Below are 21575 nucleotides of genomic sequence, written 5' to 3' on the forward strand. Positions count from 1 at the left end.
GTTCCTCAGTATGTAAATGGCATCAGGCAGAGAGAGAGCCACGTCAGCCCCTCACACTTCCTCTTCTATCTCTCTCTTACCTTCTCTCTCTCTCTCTGCCTCTGACAGTCATTGACATGAACAACATTGAATGAGGCCACTTGGCCTCTCGTGTCTGTGTTGGACAAAAAAGATCTGATGACGCTAATCCCATTTTCCATCTCTTGGCCCATAGCCCTGGAGGCTACAGCAACACAAGTGAGTATCTAAACCCTGCTCCAATGTTCCAAGAGTGTGTGACATAACCAGCCTTTCAGGTAGTGAATCCCAGACTTCCACCACCCTCTGGGTGAAAACATTTCTCCTCAACTCTCCCCTCAGCCTCTACCTCGACTGGGCCTGGATTCACTCGAGTTGAGAAGGATGAGAGGGGATCTGATGGAAACGTATAAAATTCTAACAGGGCTGGACAGACCCGATGCAGGGAGGAGGTTTCCCCTGGTTGGGGAGTCTAGAACCAGGGGACACAGTCTCAGGGAGATACGGGGTAGACCATTTAGGACTGAGATGAGGAAATATTTCTTCACTCAGAGGGTGGTCAACCTGCGGAATTCTCTCCCACAGAAGGGAATGGGATTGTGAGAGAGGATCAGCCATGATCATATTGAATGCCAAAGCAGATTCAAAGGGCTGAATGGCCTGCTCCTGCTCCTAGTTTCTATGTTTCTATGTCTGTGTTACTTTCAATCTCTGTCGCTGGATATTAGCCCCTCTCTGCATGGAAAAAATGCCTTCCTATCCTCCCTATCCCTCCTCCACAATCTTATAGCCCCCCATCAGGTCCCCTCTCAATCTTCACTGCTCCAAGGAAAACAACCCCAGCCTTTCCATTCTTTCCTCATAGCTCAGACTCTCCAGGCCAGGCAGAATCCTGGGAAATCTCCTCTGTACTGTCTCAAATACAATCACATTCTTCCCATAATGTGGTGACCAGGAACCACCACCCTGCTCCCCCCCCCCCCCCCCCCCCCCCCCCCCCCCCACCAACCCCCACTCTCTCTCTCTCTCTATCGCACTCTCTCTGTGTCCTTCTCTGTCTCACACCTGCCATGTCTAACTCTCTATCTCTCTCTCCCACTTAATCTCTCTTATATTCCCTCTCTCTCTGTCTCTTAGCCGCTGTTTCCAACTCACTCACACTTCCTCACTCGATCTCAGAATCTCTATTCCTCTATCTCTCATTGTCTCCCTCACTTGCTCCCTCTCTCACTTCAGTTAAAAGCCTTAAACTGTTATCTGTCCATCTCTATACCTCTGTCTTTCTCTCTTCCTCCCTCTCTGCCTCCCAAACTACAGTCTCTCTCCCTCCCTCTCTGTCATTCTGTCTCAGCACTAATCATGTCTCTCTCTCTCTCTTTCTCAGGCTCTTGATTCCTTTCACCTTTGGTCTCACACCCACCCTTGTTTCTTTCTCTCTCACCCTGTCTCTTTCTCTCTCCCTGTCTCTTTCTCTCTCTCTCTTTCTCCATCTCTCTCAGTCTTACCATCTCAGACTCCATTTCTCTCTCTCTCTAGCCCTCAACCTCACAAGCTCTACCCACCTCTAACTCCCTCTCAGTCCCTTCACATATCTCACACTGTCTCAGATGCTCCTCCCTACGTCCCTCTCTCTCACACACACCCTCACACTCTCCCTCCATCTCTCTCCCTGTCTTGCTTCTGTCTTCTTCCCACAGTGTCCCAGGTGGTGACAGTTAAATGCAAGGTACATCTCCCTCTGCTCTGCCCCACTAATGGATATTACCCCTTGACCCCTGAAGCATGTCTTCTCCTGGAGTAAGGCCCCATTTCCCACATAACCAGGCTTTGGTCTCTCTCTCAGGAAGATGGACAGATTCTTGTCAAATGAAGGGCAGTTCTGTGCTGTTAGTCTATTCTCACTGGGGACTGGTTTAGACACAAACCTTTCTTTCAGTTGTTCATGGCATGTGGGCGTCGCTGGCTAGGCAGCATTTATTGCCCATCCCTCATTGCCCAGAGGGCAGTTAAGAGTCAACCACATTGCTGTGGGTCTGGAGTCACATGTCGGCCAGACTAGGAAAGGATGGCAGTTTCCTTCCCTAAAGAACATTTGTGAACCAGATCGGCTTTTCCAATAATTGACAATGGGTTCATGATCATCATTAGGCTCTTAATTCCAGATATTTATTAAATCCAAATTCTGCCATCCGCTGTGGCCACATTTGAACCTGGATCCCTAGAACATTACCTATGTCTCTGGATGAACAGTCCAGCGATGATACCACTATGCCATTGCCTCCCCTATGAAGGTCCAGCAGAGAGAGGAGATCCTCAGGCCATCAGTGTGAGCTGAAGGGGCAGAACAGGCTCTGACCCACTGACCCATCCTGTCCATTGACAACATGTTCCAATCCCTTCCCCTCTCCTTCCCCTTCCATGGTCAGGCTCTGGATCAGGGTGTTTTACTGGGATGAGGGCTGGGACATCTCGCAGTTACAATGGAAAGAAACTGAGCCCCACACCCACCATGGTGTCCATGTCCCATTGGACCCTCAAATAGTGACGGGTAAACATGGAATTCAGTCCATGGGACTGCCCAGTAGAGAAACTTGGACCACCTTCCCACTGGGCCCTCAAATACAGACCAATAAACATGTGACTCCTTCCCATTGAACCCTCCAGGATCTGACCTTCAAACTCCACATTGTCTCCATCACGTAGGCCTCTTATTTCCATCTCCACAACATTATCTGTCTCTGCATTATATCAGCCCCTTAACCACAGAAACTTTTATTCCTGCTCATCCCACCTCCTAACTCCATGCCTCCGATGTCCTCTCCCAGCTTCTTCCATCCACGCTCCATAAACACCAACTTGTCTGAAATGGAGTGATCCCTCCCCTGTCTCACACCAAGGGGGAGATGGACAGATTTTTAATGAGTACTGGGTTAAAGGCTGATGGAGAGGGGGCAGGAAAGTGGAGTTGAGGCTGAGATGGGACCAGCCATGATCGTATTCAATGGTGGAGCAGGCTCGAGGGGCTGAATATCCTGCTCCTGCACCAAGTCCTTATCCCCTCCCCCATCCCTCTTACTGCAACTTTGTGAAACATCTGGGAATGTTTTGGACATTGAAGGCGCTATGTGAATTTAGGTTTTGTGTGGATTTCATGTGGGGACAGAATTGTGCAGAGGGGTGATAGCTCCCGCAGTTGAATGTCCTGCTGACAGGCTGTCTTGGATCACAAAGCACATCCAAGCAGTTATAAGATATAAAAGTGTGGAGCTGGATGAACACAGCAGGCCAGGCAGCATCAGAGGAGCAGGAAAATTGACATTTTGGGTTGGGACCCTTCATCAGAAATGGGGGAGGGGTAGGGAGCTCTGAAATAAATAGACAGAGGAGGGATGCGGCTGGGGAAGGTAGGTGGGATGGTGATAGGTGAGTGCAGGAAGGCAGTGGTGGGAATTGGCCAGTGAGGTGGGTGGATAGGTGGGAGAGAAGATGGACAGGTTGCGTCAGGTCAAGGAGGTGGGGATGAGAGTGAGGGTTGGTCACGGGATGAGGCTGAGGGTGGGGAGATTTTAAAACTGGTGAATTCCATGTTGAGGCCATCGGGCTGTAGGCTCCTGAGGCGGAATATGAGGTGCTGCTCCTCCAGTTTGTGAGTGGTGTCATTGTGACACTGGAGGAGGCCCAGGATGGACATGTCACCCACGGAGTGGGGTTGTGGGGGGGAGCGGGGGAGTTAAAATGGTTCGCGGCCGGAGATTGTTGTCGTTTGTCGCAAACAGAGCACAGGTGCTCTACAAAGTGGTCTCCAAGCCTCTGCTTGGTCTCACCGATGGAGAGGAGGCCACTTTGGGAACAATGGATGCAGTGGACCACATTGACGGATGTGCACGTGAACCCCTGTCTAATGTGGAAGGTTTGGTTTGAGCCTTGGAGGTGAGGGGGGAGGTGTAGGGGCAGGTGTAGCACTTCCTGCGGTTGCAGGGAAAGGTGCTGGGGTTGGTGGAGAGCGTGGAGCAGATCAGAGAATCTCAGAGAGAGCGGTCCCTATGAAAGGCAAATGGGGGTGGGGAGGGAAACATCTCATTGGTTGTCGGTTCAGATTGCAGGTGGCGGAGAATGTTACATTGGATACGGAGGTTGGTGGGGTGCGGTGTGTGAGGACAAGGGGGATCCCGTCTTTATTTTTGTTGGTGGGAGGGGATGTGAGGGCAGAGGCATGGGAAATGCAAGAGATGCGGTCGAGAGCATTTTCAACCACCGAACGGGGAAAGTTACATTCCTTGAAATGGGAGGACATCTGGGATGTGCAGGAGTGGAACACCCCATCTTGGGACCAGACGTGGCAGAGGCAGAGGAATTGAGAGTAGGGGATCGCATTCTTGCAGGAAGGTGGGTGAGAGGAGGTGTAGGCTAGGTAGCTGTGGGAATCGGTGGGCTTGAAATAGATGTCGGTTTCGAGGTGGTCGCCAGAGATGGAGACAGAGAGGTCCAGGAAGGAGAAAGAGATATCAGAGATGGTCCAGGTGAATTTGAGGTTGGGGTGAAAGGTGTTAGTAAAGTTGATGAACTGTTCAAGCTCCTCAGGGGAGCATAAGGCAGCGATGATACAGTCATCAATGTAGCAGAGGAAGAGGTGGGGGATAGTGCCAGCATAGCAGTTCTTCAGTTAAGTGTAATTAAGAAAAGAGTCGACAACACAAATTTACTTAAATATGAACATTTATTCAGTTCAGTCAATAAAAAGAATGAAAAAGTAAGGAAAGAAAACAATAAGCCTCAGGCCCTTCTGCCCATCAGGGTCCCCTTGATCAATGGCTGGCCTCGAGGCTTAGATTCGTTCCTGGCACCATTCGTGATCCTGGTCTGAGGTGAAGTCCAACCACTCGGAATGAAACTCTCTCTCTTATGCAGTGTAACAAACAGCAAGTACAGAAAAACAAATATAGTAAAACACATTGATTGCGCCGATTTCGGCACATAGAGGAAGTTCACAGGACCCATTCAAGATCATGCAGCTGTCGAACATCATCATCAATTTTAGCCCTTCCTGTACATAGAATGGGGAAGTGGGGGAGGTAGGAATGTGCTGTCGGGATCCATGGAACTGCCCCCCAACAATGTGGGTGACTATTAACTGCTCTCTGAAATGGCCGAGCAAGGCACTCAGTTGTATCAATCGTGATGACGTCTCAACAAAGAAATGAACCCGGATGGAGCACCCGGCATCGATCTAGGCACCGGAAAGACAGCGGCAGAAACAGCTCTGTCTACCTTGCTCCATCCTCCTTACTGATATCTGGGGGCTAGTGCCAAATTTGGGAGAGCTGTCTCACAGACTAGTCAAGCAACAGCCTGAAACAATCATACTCACAGTATCAGACCTTACAGGCAATGTCCCAGACACCACCATCACCATCCCTGTGTATGTCCTGTCCCAACAGGAGCTAGGGATGGATAAAACATCTTGGCCCAGCCAGCGATGCCCACAGCCCATGAGTTAATCTAAAAAAACATATGAAGTGTCCCTCAGGAGGGGAGAGGGAATGTTCAAGATCCTGAGCTCCATTTTCCAGCCCAGGCAGTTTGACTCCCAATGAATGAATGAGATGTCAGTTTGGAGCCCAGGTTAGGGGCAGTCTCATTCTGTGGACCCAGGTCTACAAAAGGGAATTGGAGATCGAGCTGAAAAGGAAAGATTTGCTGGGTTATGGGGAGAGAGAGGGGCAGTGGGACTAATTGGGTCATTCACAGGCACGATGGGCTGAATGGCCTCCTCCTGTGCTGTAAGATTGTGCAGACGGTTCACAGTTTTCTCCCGTCTCAGTAACAAACATCCAGCTGCTCCGAGCTCCTCCTTTCACTTCCTCTGTTGGTGAAGTTTCAACCTTGCGATCTGACAGGCTTTGCAGTTATTTTTTACACTGGGGCTTTCTGCTGTGGTCAGAATCTCTAATAATAAGTGTCCAATCAGTGACAATCACAGCAGCTAAGAGCAGTCAGGACTGAGGAGCCAGGCTCACTGGGAAACACTTTGGGAAGATCAAAGCCATCCTCTTCAGCCGCCAGGACAAACTCCATCCCTCTCCCTGAGCACTGTCTGCTGCTCAACCAGACTCTTTACAACCTTGGCCTCAACTTTGAGGCTGATCTGAGCCCCACATCCTCCACATCACAAAGATCAGCTACTGCCCCCGAGAATTAGAAAGTGCTGACTACACAGGAGGAGAGGCTTCACAAACAGCAAGGAGAAGAGTCAAAGACTTGGGGAGAGGAATTGGGGATGAGGGAAGTGACAGAGAGCAGACTGACACAGTTCAATGGGGAGCAGTTGGAGCTGATGGGCTTTGACAGGAAAAGTGGTGAAAAGATGGGTTAGGATGTGGAGGAGCAGAGGGAGCTCAGCTCCAATGCCATCATTCCTTTACAGTGGAAGTTCAGGTTGATAAAGCCTTGAATGGAAATGATCAACAGTGTTAGGGAACTAAAAACTAGAGAGAGACGAAAATGGAGAATTCACCAAACATTCAGCAGCCTCAGGGCAATGGAAGCCTCAGGTTTTTATTCAAATTGCAGTCGATAAAGATGAGAATCTGGAGAGAATACAGGACTGTGGGGAGAGAGCAGAGCTGGTGGGATTAAGAATATAGGAACAGCAGGAGGCCATTCTGCCCCTCGAGCCTGTTCCACCATGCAGCTTGATCCTGGCCGCTCTGTACCTGAAGACCTCCATCTCCCCAGCTTGTTCCATAAGCCTCAATCCCCTTGCGTGAAGAATACCTCTTGAGCTCAGTTTAAAAGTAAAAGCAGAAATTGCTGGAGAAATTCAGCAAGTCTGGCAGTGTCTGTGGAGAGAATGTAGAGTTAACGTTTCGGGTCCAATGACCCTTTGTTAAAACTAGTAGTAGCAAGGAAAAGCTGGTGTACATGCTCCATTCTCTACATTGGAGAGACTGAGTGCCAGCTCTCGGACACCTCCTCCTATCTCCCCTTGGACTATGGCCGACCATTGAACATCTGGCCATTGTGTCAATGATGGTCACTAATCCTCAGCATAAATCTGGGGCTCACCCCTCACCTTCCCCACAGCCTCCAAGCACATAGACCCCAAATCCATTCCGCCTGCTTCTACCTTCTTCCCAAAATCCACAAACGGGACTACCCGGCCTGTTCTTGCTCCTCAGGCCTTATCTCTTCCTGTCTCCACTCGATTCTTTCCTCCCCTTGTCCAGTCCCATCCCATTTACATCCATCATTCTTCAGACACTTTATGAATTCCCAGTTTGCGGGCTCCAGCCGTTTCCCCTTCACAATGGACGTGCAATCCCCTTACACATCTGTCCCCCATCAGGATGGTCTCAGTGCTCTCCTCTTCTTCGTGGAAAAAAGGCCTGAACCATCCCTATCCACCACCACCCCCTTCTGCATGGCCGAATTCATCTTCACTTTGAACAACTTCTCCTTTAACTCCTCCCATTTTCCCAGGTCAAAGCAGTAGCCATGGGTACCCGCATGGGCCACGTTTCTACATGTGTCTCTGTAGGGTACGTGGAACTTCCTTATTCGAGCCCTACTCCAGCCTCCACCCACAATTCTTTCTCCGGTACATCGATGGCATCATCAGTGCTGCTTCCCTCTCTTGTCTAGAATTGGAAAAGTTTATCAATTTCACTTCCAATTTCCATCCTGCTATCACCTTCATTGGGTCCATCTCTGACTCCACCCTTCCCTTGATCCCTCAACATCTGTTTCTATTTCTGGGGATAGGCTGGCCACCGATATCCACGACAAACCTACCAACCTCACGGTTCCCTGGACTGCACATCCTCACATCCTGTAAAGACTCCATCCCATTCTCCCAGTTTCTCCATCTCTGTCACATCTGTTCTGATGATTCTACACTCCGTGGGGGTCCTCAGAAATGTCCACCTTTTTCTTCAATCAAGGATTCACCACCGCCGTAGTTTACAGGATCCTCAACAGAGTCCAACCTGCACTTCCGCCCTCACCGCTTCTCTTACCTTCCACAATATAGATAGGGCTCCCTAGTCCTCGCTTCCCACTCCACCAACCTCCACATCCAGAGGATGATTAGCTGCCATTTCTGTCACCACCAGACACATATTCCCCTCCCCTTCCTTGTCAGCATTCCGCAGGGACTGTTCCAATGGGCACAGCCTGGTCCACTCTTCCTTTACTCCCAACTCGCCCCCACATCCCCACGGCACTGTCCCATGCAATTGCAGAACCTATAACTCCTGTCCAATTACTTCCTCCTTCCTCACTATCCAGGTTAGTTAAAGATGTCTGATCCTTTCTAAATCCATGCTGACTCTCTCTGATCAGTTCATATTTGTCAGTCATTCTGTCTCTAAAAACAGATTCGATCACTTCCCGACAACAGACATTCGCCAGAGATGTTCATTGTGAATGAGGTGAGTAAACAGTTAGCACTGATACGAGGGGCTGAACAGCCTCCTCCTGTGCTGGAGCCTTCTCTGTCTCCTTTACTGAAACATACGAATAGGAACAGGAGCTGGGCTGCAGCTTCAACAATGAGTTCAATGTGAATGGACGGAATGTCATTAGTGGGGAATGCACAGCGTCCATTGTATCCAGGAGCCTCTCGAAAAGATGTCTTTCTCTTTTTCCCTTTTCAGCTCCAGGGCTGTCATGGAGGAGCTGAAAGAATCTTTGGTGAAGAAGTTTCCGGATGGTGTGGGCTGTGTGAAGGTTTACGACAGTGACTGATGATTGCAGCTCCTTGTTCAGTCTGCTCCTCCCTCACCACTGATCAAGCCACGTAACCTCCTGTCACACTGAGTGCCATTGCAATCGATATCATAGTGTCAGTGCCAGCAAACAACAGCATCACAGTCTGACACACTGGGACAGGCATCACTGCCTGATGGCAAAGAACGGAGCCTGTATCCCCTTCCCCCGAAGCTCATAAACCCTACAGCATCGAAAATATACTGACACCCAGCCCCTTCCATTAAACACTGACCCCCAGAGAACCCCTTCACAGGTACAAGTCAGCATCGAGATTAAGAGACAGAGAGAGAGAGAGAGGGAAAGAGAGTGAGAGAGAGAGAGAGAGACAAGAGGTTGGAGGGGCTGAATGGCATCCTGTTGTCCCTGTTCCTTCTGTTCTGATGATGGTGTCAGTGTGTGTTGATGAGAACTGGGGTCCCTCTGTTGAAACTGCTCCTGATTTAATGATGGAGCTGGAAACCAGGAAAAGCTGCAGAAGCTTCAGTTCCTAACCAGAAACTGCCCACTCGGCCTCTTGGACAACATGAGCTGGTTTCCTGTGCCCAGCACCGACACCCCCTCCCTCCCTCCCTCCTGGACTAGTCTCTGTTTGATTGGATTCTCATTATTACATTTTCCCGGTTCTGGAGGAGATTCCACTTTCGGATCCAGGACTCCCGCTCACTCCCAAAACCCAGCCTGAGATCCCCTATTAGCCAGAGTGGACTGTTCCTGTCTAATATCGAGTACAATGACGACATTCCACTGGATCCCTTGCTGCAGGGAAAGGATCAGCCAGGGCCCAGTGTTAGCTGTCGGGGGTTCATTCATCCAGAGCAGTCTCTAGCCAGACCATTAATCTTCTGAGCTCCATCTCTCTCTCACACACACACACACACACACTCGCTCTCTCTCTCTCATTGAACTCCATCCCTCCTTCAATTTGAACTGCTGAGAGTCTGATCTGAGCCAATTCTAATGAATCCCATGGAGAATCCCATGGGGAGACAATGGCCTAGAGGTATTATTGCTGGAATGTTATTCCAGAGACCCAGATAGCATTCTGGGAACCCAGGTTTGAATCCCACCATGGCATATGGTAGAATTTGAATTCAATAAATATCTGGAATTAAGAATCCAATGATGACGATGAATCCATTGCCCATTGTCAGGAAAAACCCATCTGGTTGACTAATGTCCTTTAAGGAAGGAAACTGCCATCCTTACCTGGTCTGGCCTACATGTGACTCCAGACCCACAGCAGTGTGATTGACTCTTAACTGCCCTCTGGGCAATAAATGTAGCGATGCCCTCATCCCATGAATGAATAAAGGAAAAAAAAAATAATGACGGGATATTTAGAGTGTAAGTTTGTTTCACATGCAAATGTGAACCATTACAGCAAAGATATTACAGATGGTTTGTACAGACAGCAAAGCCCAAACCAGAGCATTGTGTCACTAAGCACAGAGCTAATGAAAGCTTCAATAAAAACAGTTATTTATGTGATTCTCAGAGAAGTGTCATTATTCTAATTACATACAACTCTTTCCCAGTGAACATTCTGAATGGCCTCCTCCTGTTCCAGAAATCCCAGGAATGTGTTCTGAACTCAAATTCCCCTACTTTAAATGATATTCCCAGGTCTGAATCCCGAGATCACTCAAACAGTTTCAACAGACACACACATGCACACAGACACACACACACACACACAGACAAATGCACACACACACACATTCACACGCTCACATTAACACGCTCACACAAACGCTTACTCACACAAACGCACACACACATGTATGCACATCAACATACACGCACACACACATCAACATATACACACTCACATACACACGCACATTAACACACACACACTCTCTCACACACATACTGTGGGATGAGTGGAGGCAGCTGATTGATGTTGGGCTGAAGGGTCTCTTTTCGAGCTGTAAAACATGATGAATCCAGTGATGACTATGAAACCATTGATGATTGTCTTAAAAACCCATCAGGTTCACGAATGTCCATCAAGGAAGGAAATCTACTGTCCTACATCTGTCTGACCTACATGTGGCTCCAGAGCCATTGATGAGGCAGGAGCTGGCCAAAGTGGACTGGGAACAGCTCCTTGTAGGAAAATCCACATCGGAGCATTGGGAATCTTTCAAATAGGAAACAGTAAGAGTGCAGGGCCAACATATTCCTGAAAAGTGGAAGGGTGGGACCAACAAGACCAGGGAACCCACACACAAAGGATGGACAGGATTGGAGAAGGAAAAAAGGGGAAGTTTACGGCAGGTAGAGAGGGCTCAAAACTGTACTGAAGATCTGAGGGAGCTCGGTGTGTATATCCACAGATTCCTGAAGGTAGTAGGACAGGGAGATAAGGTGGCTCAGAAGACAAATGGGATATGGACTTTATTAGAATATAAGAGCAGGGGGTTATGCTGAAACTGTATAAAACACTGGTTAGACCACAACTGAAGTATTGTGTACAGTGCTGGTCACCACGTTATAGGAAGGATGTGATTGTACTCGAGGGGGTGCAGAGGAGATTTCCCAGGATGGTGCCTGGCTTGGAGGGTCTGAGCTATGAGGAAAGATTGGAAAGGCTGGGGTTGTTTTCCTTGGAGCAGTGAAGGTTGAGAAGGGACCTGATAGAGGGCTATAAGATTTTGAGGGGCAGAGATGACATGGATAGAAATATATTCTTTACATTGACTAAAATGTGAGTAATGTGGCCTATTACATTAACATCTATTGTTTGAAAAATATTAGAATCAATTATGAAGGAATAATAACAATAAAAATATTAAAATAACTCCTGAAATAACACCTAAAATAATAAAAATAAAAGTAATTGGGCTTCCAGAAGGTGTTTGACAAGTACCTCACAGAAGGTTAACTCATATGAGCCAACGGTTTTGGAGATAGTATATTGGCACGGATACAGAACTTGCGAATGGGCAGGAAATAACGAGTGGGGATAGAGAGTTCGTGTTCAAGTTGGTGACCTGTGACCAGTGGTGTTCCACAGGGATCTGTGCTGGGACAGCAACTGTTTACAATATATATTAATGACTTGGAGGAAGCAAGTGAATGTACTGTAGCCAAATTTACAGATGACATAAAAATGTATCATTTCACTGGAGGCAGATCAGAGAAGGTACACAGGATGATCCTTAATGTGGAGGGGCCGTCTTATGAAGAAAGGTCAAACAGGTTTGAAATCTGCTCCTGAGTTTAGAAGAATGAGAGGCAATCTCATTAAAATATATAGAATTATTAAGAGGCTTGACAGGGTGAATGCTGAGAGGATGTTTCCTCTCATGGGACAGTGAGGACTACACAGGCAGAAAAATATCAGGAAGATATAAGTAGGATAATGACTTTGGGAGGACCAGAAAGCTAAACTGTATCTATTTCAATACAAGGAGCCTGACTGGTAAGGTGGATGAGCTTAGAGCATTGATCAGAATGTGGGAATATGTTATTGCTGCAACCACTGAGACATGATTGAAGGAAGGACAGGACTGGCAACTCAACATTCCACAGTTTCATAGAATTCCATACAAGTTTCAGGCAGAATAGGGTAGACGTAATAGAGATGGGGCATTGCATTACTGATAAAGGAGACCATCTCTGCAGTCATAAGGGAGGGTGTCTTAGATGGGTCTTCAAATGAGGCCATCTCATTAGAGCTTGCAAATAAAAACGGGCCAATTACTTCACTGGGATTATACTACAGGTCCCCCAATAATCAGTGTGAGATAGAGGAGCAGATATGTAGGCAAATCACAGAGAGGTGTGAGAGGAATGGGGTTATATTAGTAGGGAATTTCAACTTTGCTATCATTAACTAGGATTGCCTTTGTGTGAAGGGATGAGGTGGGGTGAAATTTTTAAAGTCCATCCAGGAGAGCTTTTGTGCCGACACGTTACTATTTCCACTGGAGACGGGTCAATGCCAGATCTAATCCTAGGGAGTGAAGTCAGACACAAAAATTAATGGTGTTGGTAATAGTGAGGAGGATGGTCTCAAGGTATCTTCTGATATTGATCAGCTGGTAAATTTGGCAGAGCAACCCAGATGGAATTTAATCCTGATAAGTGTGAAGTGATGCATTTTGGGAGGTCTGAGAAGGGAAGGACAAACACAATGAATGGTAGGTCCCTGGGCTTACTGAAAAACAAAGGGATCTTAGTGTACAAGCCTATAGATATAGATATGCAGAATTATGAGAGGCATGGACAAAGTAAGTCATGAGAATCTTTACCCCATGACAGATGTGTCTTAGACTAGAGGGCACAAGTTAAAGGCTGGGAATATTCACGATGCTGTCAGATAAATTATTCTTTGAGAAGAATTTAAAACTTCCTTCCCTTTAGGAATCACAATTCATACAGAAGACCAAAGGGGAATAACAGCAAGACAAGCAACTACAATGGCTGATGGTTTGAAACCTTTATCCTGTCAGCCCCAGAAATGGGGGAAAAATTAAAAATGGGAGAGTGTAAGGAATGCAGGTAGCCAGGGGAGAGAATGGACAGCAGGGAACAGCCTGAGAACTCCTTCTCAGATTAAGAAGGAAATTGCTGAGGGTGGAGGTGATATTCGGAAGCTTAAATGTTTCTCGTGGAATAAGTTGGGCCATGTGCATTCGGAATGTTGGAAGTTGTGAGGTAGACCCATGGGATTTATAGGAGTTAGTAAAAATAAGTCAGAAGAGAACACAAAAAGATAATCCCACAGAGCAGGCTCTAACTATAACAAAAAAGTGGGAGGTGAATTCTGTCATTAGTAAAGGAAGCTGTAAGGTAGATGAGAGGCGACAGGATTTTTATCAAAAGGAATGGTGACTCCTTTTTCTTCAGGTGAATTAGCTAAACCCAGAACCAAACTGAGAGATACAGGGGGAACACAATCACTTTTACTGGAGAAAGAATCAATTTTCACTCCAGAGAGCTCAATGAGAGCTAAGGTAACAATAAAAGGGATTTGTGGAGAATATATTCCGGATCGATTCTATAAAGTACAACTGGAATGTGATTTGTTATCAGGAGAAGTAATTATCGGAGTGGGAAAAACATTCCCTGTTGAGGCAGTCAATTTCTTTCTGGGCCATGATTTGTCAGGACTAAAGATAGTAGCTTCACCGATAATTACAGAATGTCCAAAGGAGGCCCAAGAAACAGAACAATGACATGAACAGCTTCCTGGTCTCTCTCCTTTGTGTGTGGTAACCAGGGCAATGGTTAAACACAATCCATCAATAAGGGTTGATGTGACACCACAAGCAAGTGAAAGGAGAGCTGAAACTTTCCGAATGGGTGAAGATAATCCAGGTGGAGTGTTTGGTATGACGTCCCTAATTACAGCAGATCCCAAAAACAGATCCTGTTTGAAATAAATGAGCACAGTCAGCTCATACTGAGGTCAAGGCTGAAGGAGTTACAGAGTGCTATTATCTTCAGAATGGGGAAGTGGAGCCCCTCCCCCTCATAGGCCCGCAGATGAAGAATGGTCAGTTAGACATCAGCTGGTGGTACCGCCTAGCTATCGTAGGGAGATATTGTGAGGGGCACATGGCAGGACACGTGGGGATTTGGAAAACACAGGTGTCCAGAAACACATATTTTACCCAGCCAACATTGTAGAAAGATGTGGTTCAATTTTATAAAACGTGTCATACTTGTCAAGTTGCAGGTAAACGTGATGAAACCAGCATCCTTAATTCCTCTGAGATGACAAGGTGTAGAGCTGGATGAACACAGCAGGCCAAGCAGCATCATAGGAGCAGGAAGGCTGATGTTTTGGGCCTAGGCCCTTCTTCAGAAAGGCTGACCTGCTCCTATGATGCTGCTTGGCCTGCTGTGTTCATCCAGCTCTACACCTTGTTATCTCAGATTCTCCAGCATCTGCAGTTCCTACTATCTCCTTAATTCCTCTCCCAGTTTTTGAGGAACCATTCAGTCGTGCACAGGTGTGTCAAGTAATGAGTGTAGTTGAGGAGGGGATGAGAAAAGGAATGAGATCCAAAGAAAATTGGACAATTCCCAAAGTGAACTTCCTACTATTAGATGAACAAATGCAGAGATATTAGAGAATTCAGACACTGTATTTGTGTATCTGCTGAAGGATCAACAGAGAGATAGAATGAGATTGCTCAGAGAACACAAAGAAGTTTGTATCAGGAGTGATTGAGGTCCTTGGGCCTGTACTCAATGAAATTTAGAAGGACGAAGGGGAATCTTATTGGAACTTGCAGAATCCTGAGAGGCCTAGATAGAGTGGATGTGGAGAAGATGTTTCCACAAGGATGAGAGATTAGGGCCCGAGGGCACAGCCTCAGAGAGAAGGGACAATACATTGGAACTGAGATATGGGGGATCTTCATCAGACAGAGTGGTGAATCTGTGGAACTCATTACCACAGACAGCTGTAGAGGCCAAGTCATTGAGTGTATTTAAGACAGAGATAGATAGGTTTGTGATCAGTAAGGGGAATAAGGGTAACGCGGTGAAGGCAGGAGAATTTTAGAAGCATATCAGCCAGGATTGAATGGCAGAGCAGGCTGAATGGCCTAATACTGCTCCTATGCACAGTGTTTTAAAGGTACACTTAGATGTACCACATTAGTCGATGATGACATGGGTGTAGGTAATTCAGACCCGATAAAATAAATCCATTTTGGTTAAATCCAGAGAAACAGGCCAAAGTAAAAAAGGAAATTCATATGTGTTGGAGAATCAATTGATTGAACTACCAGAGTAATTGGAGTTCTCCTGTAGTATTGATTCCTAAACCAGATAGTTCAATTAGATTCTGTGTAGACTGTAGGAAAGTGAATGTAGTCACAAGGATGGATTTACACCCTATTCCCAGACAAGAAGATTACATTGATATGGTTGGTACTGTATCACTTTTATAAAATTGATTTGTTAAAAGGATATTGAAAAGTACTCGCTGACAAGAAGAACAATGGAAATTTCTGCATTTGTCACACCTAATGGATTCTACAATGTCACATGATGCCATTTACACATGAGATCGCTCCAGCCACATGTCAGTGAGTTACTGCCAAAGTGAACAAGGTCACCCTCCCTCACATTACACACCATCTGCACAATATTTCTCCAAAGCCCAGCTGTATTTAATATTCAGCAGGATGGACCTTCACTGGGAAAGAGTCGCTTGTAATTGGAATAATGGCACATCTCCGAGAATCACATCAATAACCGTTCTATTGAATCTTTCATTACCTCTGTGTTTAGTGTCACAATGCTCTGGTTTGGGCTTTGCTGTCTGTACAAACCACCTGTAATGTCTTTGCAGCAATGGTTCACATTTACATCAACAAACTTACACTCTAAATATCCTGTCATTATTCTTCATGGGATTCACTGGAACTGGCTCAGATCAGACTCCCAGCAAAACAAATGCAGGGAGGGATGGACCTGAGAGAGAGAAAGAGAGAGAGAGATGGAGCTCAGAGATACAGTGATGGTGTTCAAGGAGGTTTGTATCTGAGATGAACGGTGTTCTGGCTGGAGACTGCTCTGGATGATTGAACCCTCGACAGCAAACACTGGACCCTGGCTGATCCTTTCCCTGCAGCAAGGGATCCAGTGAAACATCATCATTGGACTCGATATCAGACAGGAACAGGCTCATTCCGGATCATTGGGGATCTCAGGTCGGGGTTTGGGAATGAGTGGGAATGCTGGATCTGAGAGGGGAATCTCTTCCAGAACTGGGAAAATGTAACAATGAGAAACCAATCAGACGGAGACTAGTCCAGGAGAGAGAGAGGGAGGGAGGGGGTGTCAGTGCTGGGCACAGGAAACCAGCTCATGTTGTCCAAGAGGCTGAGTGGGCAGTTTTTGGTTAGAAACTGAAGCTTCTGCAGCTTTTCCTGGTTTCCAGCTCCATCATTAAATCAGGAGCAGTTTCAACAGAAGGACCCCATTTCTCATCAACACACACTCACACCATCATCAAAACAGAAGGAATAGGTAGAGCAGGAGGCCATTCAGCCCCTCCAACCTGCTCCAATAAACTTCAGGGAATAATGTCTGAGGCCACTCAAACTCTCCTCATCGCAAATCCCCTCATCCCAGGAATCAGCCTGGTGAATCTTTGCACTCCTTCCAAGGTCAGTCTATCCTGGAGATAGACTGAAACAGGACAAGTGCTCCAGGTGTGGCCTCACCAAGGTTCGATATAATTGGAATAAGTCTCCTTCCCTCAGACATGGCCAGCAGATGGCTCCCAGTCACTAATTCCCTCTCCCTCTCTCTCCATCCCTCCTTTTTTATCTCCTTCTCTCTTTGTTTCTCTCTCTCTTTCTCTCACCTTTTCCCTCTTGCTGTCTCTCCCTCTCCATCTCCTTCTCTTTGCCTCTCTCTGTCCCTCTTCGTAGCTCTTCTTATCCGTCACTCCCTACTCTCTCCCTCTCTCCATCACTCTCTGTCTGTCTCTCCCTTTCTTTGTCTCTCACTTGGTCTCCCTCTCCCCCTCCTCTCCCTCAATATCGATGTAACAAGTGGATTTGATAAGGGGAGGCCAGTAGATGTGGTTTATTTGGACTCTCAGAAGGCTTTTGATAAATCCCACAGAACAGATTAGTGTATGAAATTAGGGTTCATGGGACTGGGGACAGTGTACTGACGGGGATAGAGAACAGATTGGCAGACAGGAAACAGAGTAGGAATAAATGGGCCTTTTTCTGAAAGGGTGCCGCAGCTATTCACAATATATGTTAATGATTCAGATGAGGGAACTTATGAATAATATCCCCATGGTTGCAGATAACACAAAGCTGGGTGGTAGGTGAGCTGTGAAGACAATGCAGAGATGGTTCAGTGTGACTTGGACAAGTTGAGTGAGGGGCAGATGAAGTGCAATATGGATAAATGTGAGATTAACCAGTTTAGTTACAAAAACAGGAAGGCAGATTATTATCAGAATGGTGATAGATTGGGAATGGGGAGGTGCAATGAGACCTGGGTGTCCCTGTACAGCAGTCACTGAAAGCAAGCATGCAGGTGCAGCAGGTGGTGAAAAAGGTAAATGGTATGTTGGTCTTCATAGTGAGAGGATTGGAGTACAGGAGCAGGGATGTCTTGCTGCAATTGTACAGGGCTTTAGTGAGATCACACCTGGAGAATTCAATCCAAAACTGGCTCAGGGACAGGAGACACAGGGTGGGTGCACAAAACTGTTTGTGTGACTGGATCCAGTATGCAGTGGCATACCCCAGGGATCAGTGCTGGGTCCCTTATTGTTTGTGATATATACAAACAATGTAGATGAGAATGTGAGAGGCGAGAGGTGGGGTTCTGATAACCAGGTTTGTAGATGCCACAACGATTGGCGGATGGTTGACAGCGAGGAAGAAGGTCTTCAGTTCCAGGAGGATATAACCAGATTGGTCAGATGGGCAGATCTGAGGCAGATGGAATTTAACCTTGATAAATGTGAGGTGATGCACTTTGGAAGGTATAATAGGTTTATAGGGCCGTTATGAAGGGAAAATGGGACACTTACCTTTATCATTTCAGGTATAGACTATAAGACCAGGGAGGTTATGGTGGAGCTGTACAGAACTTTGGTTAGGCCAAAGCTGGAGCACTGTGTGCAGTTCTGGTCACCACACTATAGGAAGCATGTGATTGTACTGGAGGGGGTGCAGAGGAGATTCACCAGAATGTTGCCTGGGATGGAGCATTTCAGATGTAAAGTGAGGCTGGGTAAGGTCAAGTTGTTTTGTTTGGAGCAGGGAAGGTGGAGGGGGTTGCTGATCGAGGGGTATAAGGTTATGAGGGGAATGCACAGGGTGGATAGAAAGCAGCTGTTCCCCTTAGTCGGAGAGTCAATAACAAGTTGGCTCACATTAAATGTGGAAGACAGGAGCTTTAGAGGGTTGTTGAGGAGCAGGGTTTCACCCAGAGGGAGGTTGGGTTTGGAATGCACTGCCTGGGAGGGTAGTTGAGGTGAGAAACCTCACAGCCTTTAAAAAGTTTCAGAGATAGTAGGAACTGCAGATGCTGGAGAATCTGAGACAACAAGGTGTAGAGCTGGATGAATATAGCAGGCCAAGCAGCATCAGAGGAGCAGGAAAGCTGATGTTTTGGGCCTAGACCCTTCTTCAGAAATGGGGGAGGGGAAGGGGGTTCTGAAATAAATAGGGAGAGAGGGGGAGGCGGATAGGAGATGGATAGAGGAGAAGATAGGTGGAGAGGAGACGGACAGGTCAAAGAGGCGGGATGGAGCCGGTAAAGGTGGGTGTAGGTAACTCCCCACCTACACTGCGTGTAATCTGCGTGATTTTATGATTCTATAGTGTGCAGTTTCGGTCTCCTTACCTGAGGAAGGATGTTCTGACTGTGGAGGGAGGGCAGCGAAGGTTTACCAGACTGATTCCTGGGATGACAGCACTTACATCTGATGGTAAACTGTATCGGTTAGGACTATATTCGCTGGAGTTTAGAAGATTGAGGAGAATCACATTGACACTGGTAAAATTCTAACAGGAGAAGGCAGGGTAAACACAAGACTTTAGTTGAGCAGCAGACAGTGCTCAGGGAGAGGGATGGAGTTTGTACCGGGAGCTGAAGAGGATGGCTTTGATCTTCCCAAAGTGTTTCCCAGTGAGCCTGGCTCCTCAGTCCTGACTGCTCTTAGCTGCTGTGATTGTCACTGATTGGACACTTATTATTAGAGATTCTGACCACAGCAGAAAGCCCCAGTGTAAAAAATAACTGCAAAGCCTGTCAGATCGCAAGGTTGAAACTTCACCAACAGAGGAAGTGAAAGGAGGAGCTCGGAGCAGCTGGATGTTTGTTACTGAGACGGGAGAAAACTGTGAACCGTCTGCACAATCTTACAGCACAGGAGGAGGCCATTCAGCCCATTGTGTTTGGGAGTGACCCAATTCGTCCCACTGCCCTCTCTCTCCCCATAACCCAGCAAATCTTTCCTTTTCAGCTCGATCTCCAATTCCCTCTTGTAGACCTGGGTCCACAGAATGAGACTGCCCCTAATCTGGGTTCTAAACTGGCATCTCATTCATTCATTGGGAGACAAACTACCTGGGCTGGAAAATGGAGCTCAGGACCCTGAACATTACCTCTCCCCTCCTGAGGGATAGTTCCATGGACCCTGACAGGACGTTCCTACATTTCTCACTTCCCTATTCTGTGTGTGGAAGGCTGGAACTGTCAGCAGGACATTCAACTGCAGCAGCCATCATCACTTTAACCAATTCTGACAACATCCACTCTCCATAACTGAGTTTGAGTTATAAGGAGATGTTGGATAGGCTGGGACGTTTTTCACTGAAGCATAGGAGGTTGAGGGGTGACCTTATAGAGGTTTATAAAAGAGGGGTATAGATAAGGTGAATGGCACATGTCTTTTCCCTCGGGTGGGACATTTCTAGACTGGGCGCTTATTTTTAAGGTGAGAGGAGAAAGGTTTATAAAAGACACTAGGGGCAAGTTTTTTTCCACATAGAGTGGTTTGTGTGTGTGATGAACTTTTCAGAGGAAGCGGTGTTTGTGGGTATAAGGTTTAACAGGCATTTGGGTAAGTTCATGAAAAAGAAATGTTTGGAAGGATATGGGCCAATCGTAGTCAGGTGGGACTAGTTTAGTTTGGGAATGTGGTCAGTGTGGACTGGTTGGACCGAAGGGTCTGCTTCCGTGCTGTATGACTCAATGACTCGAGAACTGAAACTCTCCAGCCCAGGCAACATCCTGGTAAATCTCCTCTGCATCGTCTGCAGTGATATCACACCTCTCCTATAATGTGGATTCCTGAACTGCACACAATACTCTCGCTGTGGCCTAATTGACTATTTAAACAGATCCAGCATAACCTGTCTGTCCTTAAATTCCATACCTTGGCTAATAAAGGTAAGTATCCAATACACCTTCTTAGCCATTTTATTTGCCTGCCCTGACACTCTAAGGGGCTGGTGTACCTGCACACCTGACCCTCGGTGCTTCCCAGAGTCCTACCGTCCATCATGTATCCCCTTGCCTTGTTTGTCCTGCCCAAGTGCATCACCTCACATTTATCCAGATTGAATTCCTTTTGCCCCTGATCAGCCCATCTATCCAGTCCGTCTCTATACTCCAGTAATCCGAGTCCCTCCTCTTCATGATTTACCACTCACCAATTTTGTACCATCTATGAACTTACTGATCAACCTTCCTACATTCAAAACTAAATCTTTGATATAAACTACTAACCAGCAAGAGCCAAAATATTGACTCCTGTCGTACCCCACTGGACACAGATTTCCAGTCAGAAAAATACTCCTCAACAATCATCCTCTGCTTCCCTGCACTCAGCAAATTCTGGATCCAATTTGTCAAATTTCCTTGGAGACAGAGAGAGAGAAAGAGAGAGAGAGGAAAGACAGAGTAATAGTGAGTGTGAAAGGACTATGAGAGTGAGAGAGAGAGAGAGAGACGAGAAAGTCAGAGAGTGGCAGTGAGCGTGAAAGCAGAGTGTGTGAGAGAAGGGTGATTATGAGGGATTTGGAGAGGTGATGGCACTTAATTGTTAGACCATTAATCGAGAGATACCAGGAATGTTCGAGGGAACATATTCTGTCACAGTAGATGGTGGAATTTGAAATTAATATAAAACAAATCTGGAATTAAGAGTCCCATGGTGATCATAAATCATCATAAAAATCATTGATTCACGAATGCCATTTTGGGAAGGAAACTGCCTTTCTCACCTGGTCTGGGCTACATGTGACTGCACACCCACAGTAATGTGGTTGGCTCTT

At 46.8% G+C, this 21575-nt stretch overlaps 1 gene segment (V, D, J or C); it reads right to left on the reverse strand.

Annotated features, from left to right (window-relative positions):
- The window catches only part of LOC109926246, a 10147-nt gene extending 9935 nt beyond the window's left edge, over nucleotides 1–212 (reverse strand). Inside the window, 1 exon segment of the C gene segment in view lies at nucleotides 81–212. Within this exon segment, the coding sequence occupies nucleotides 81–212 (132 nt within the window).
- Nucleotides 213–21575: the final 21363 nt, after the last annotated feature.

This window comes from Rhincodon typus, chromosome 10 (genome assembly GCF_021869965.1).
Source record: "Rhincodon typus isolate 14 chromosome 10, sRhiTyp1.1, whole genome shotgun sequence".
Taxonomy (NCBI): domain Eukaryota; kingdom Metazoa; phylum Chordata; class Chondrichthyes; order Orectolobiformes; family Rhincodontidae; genus Rhincodon; species Rhincodon typus.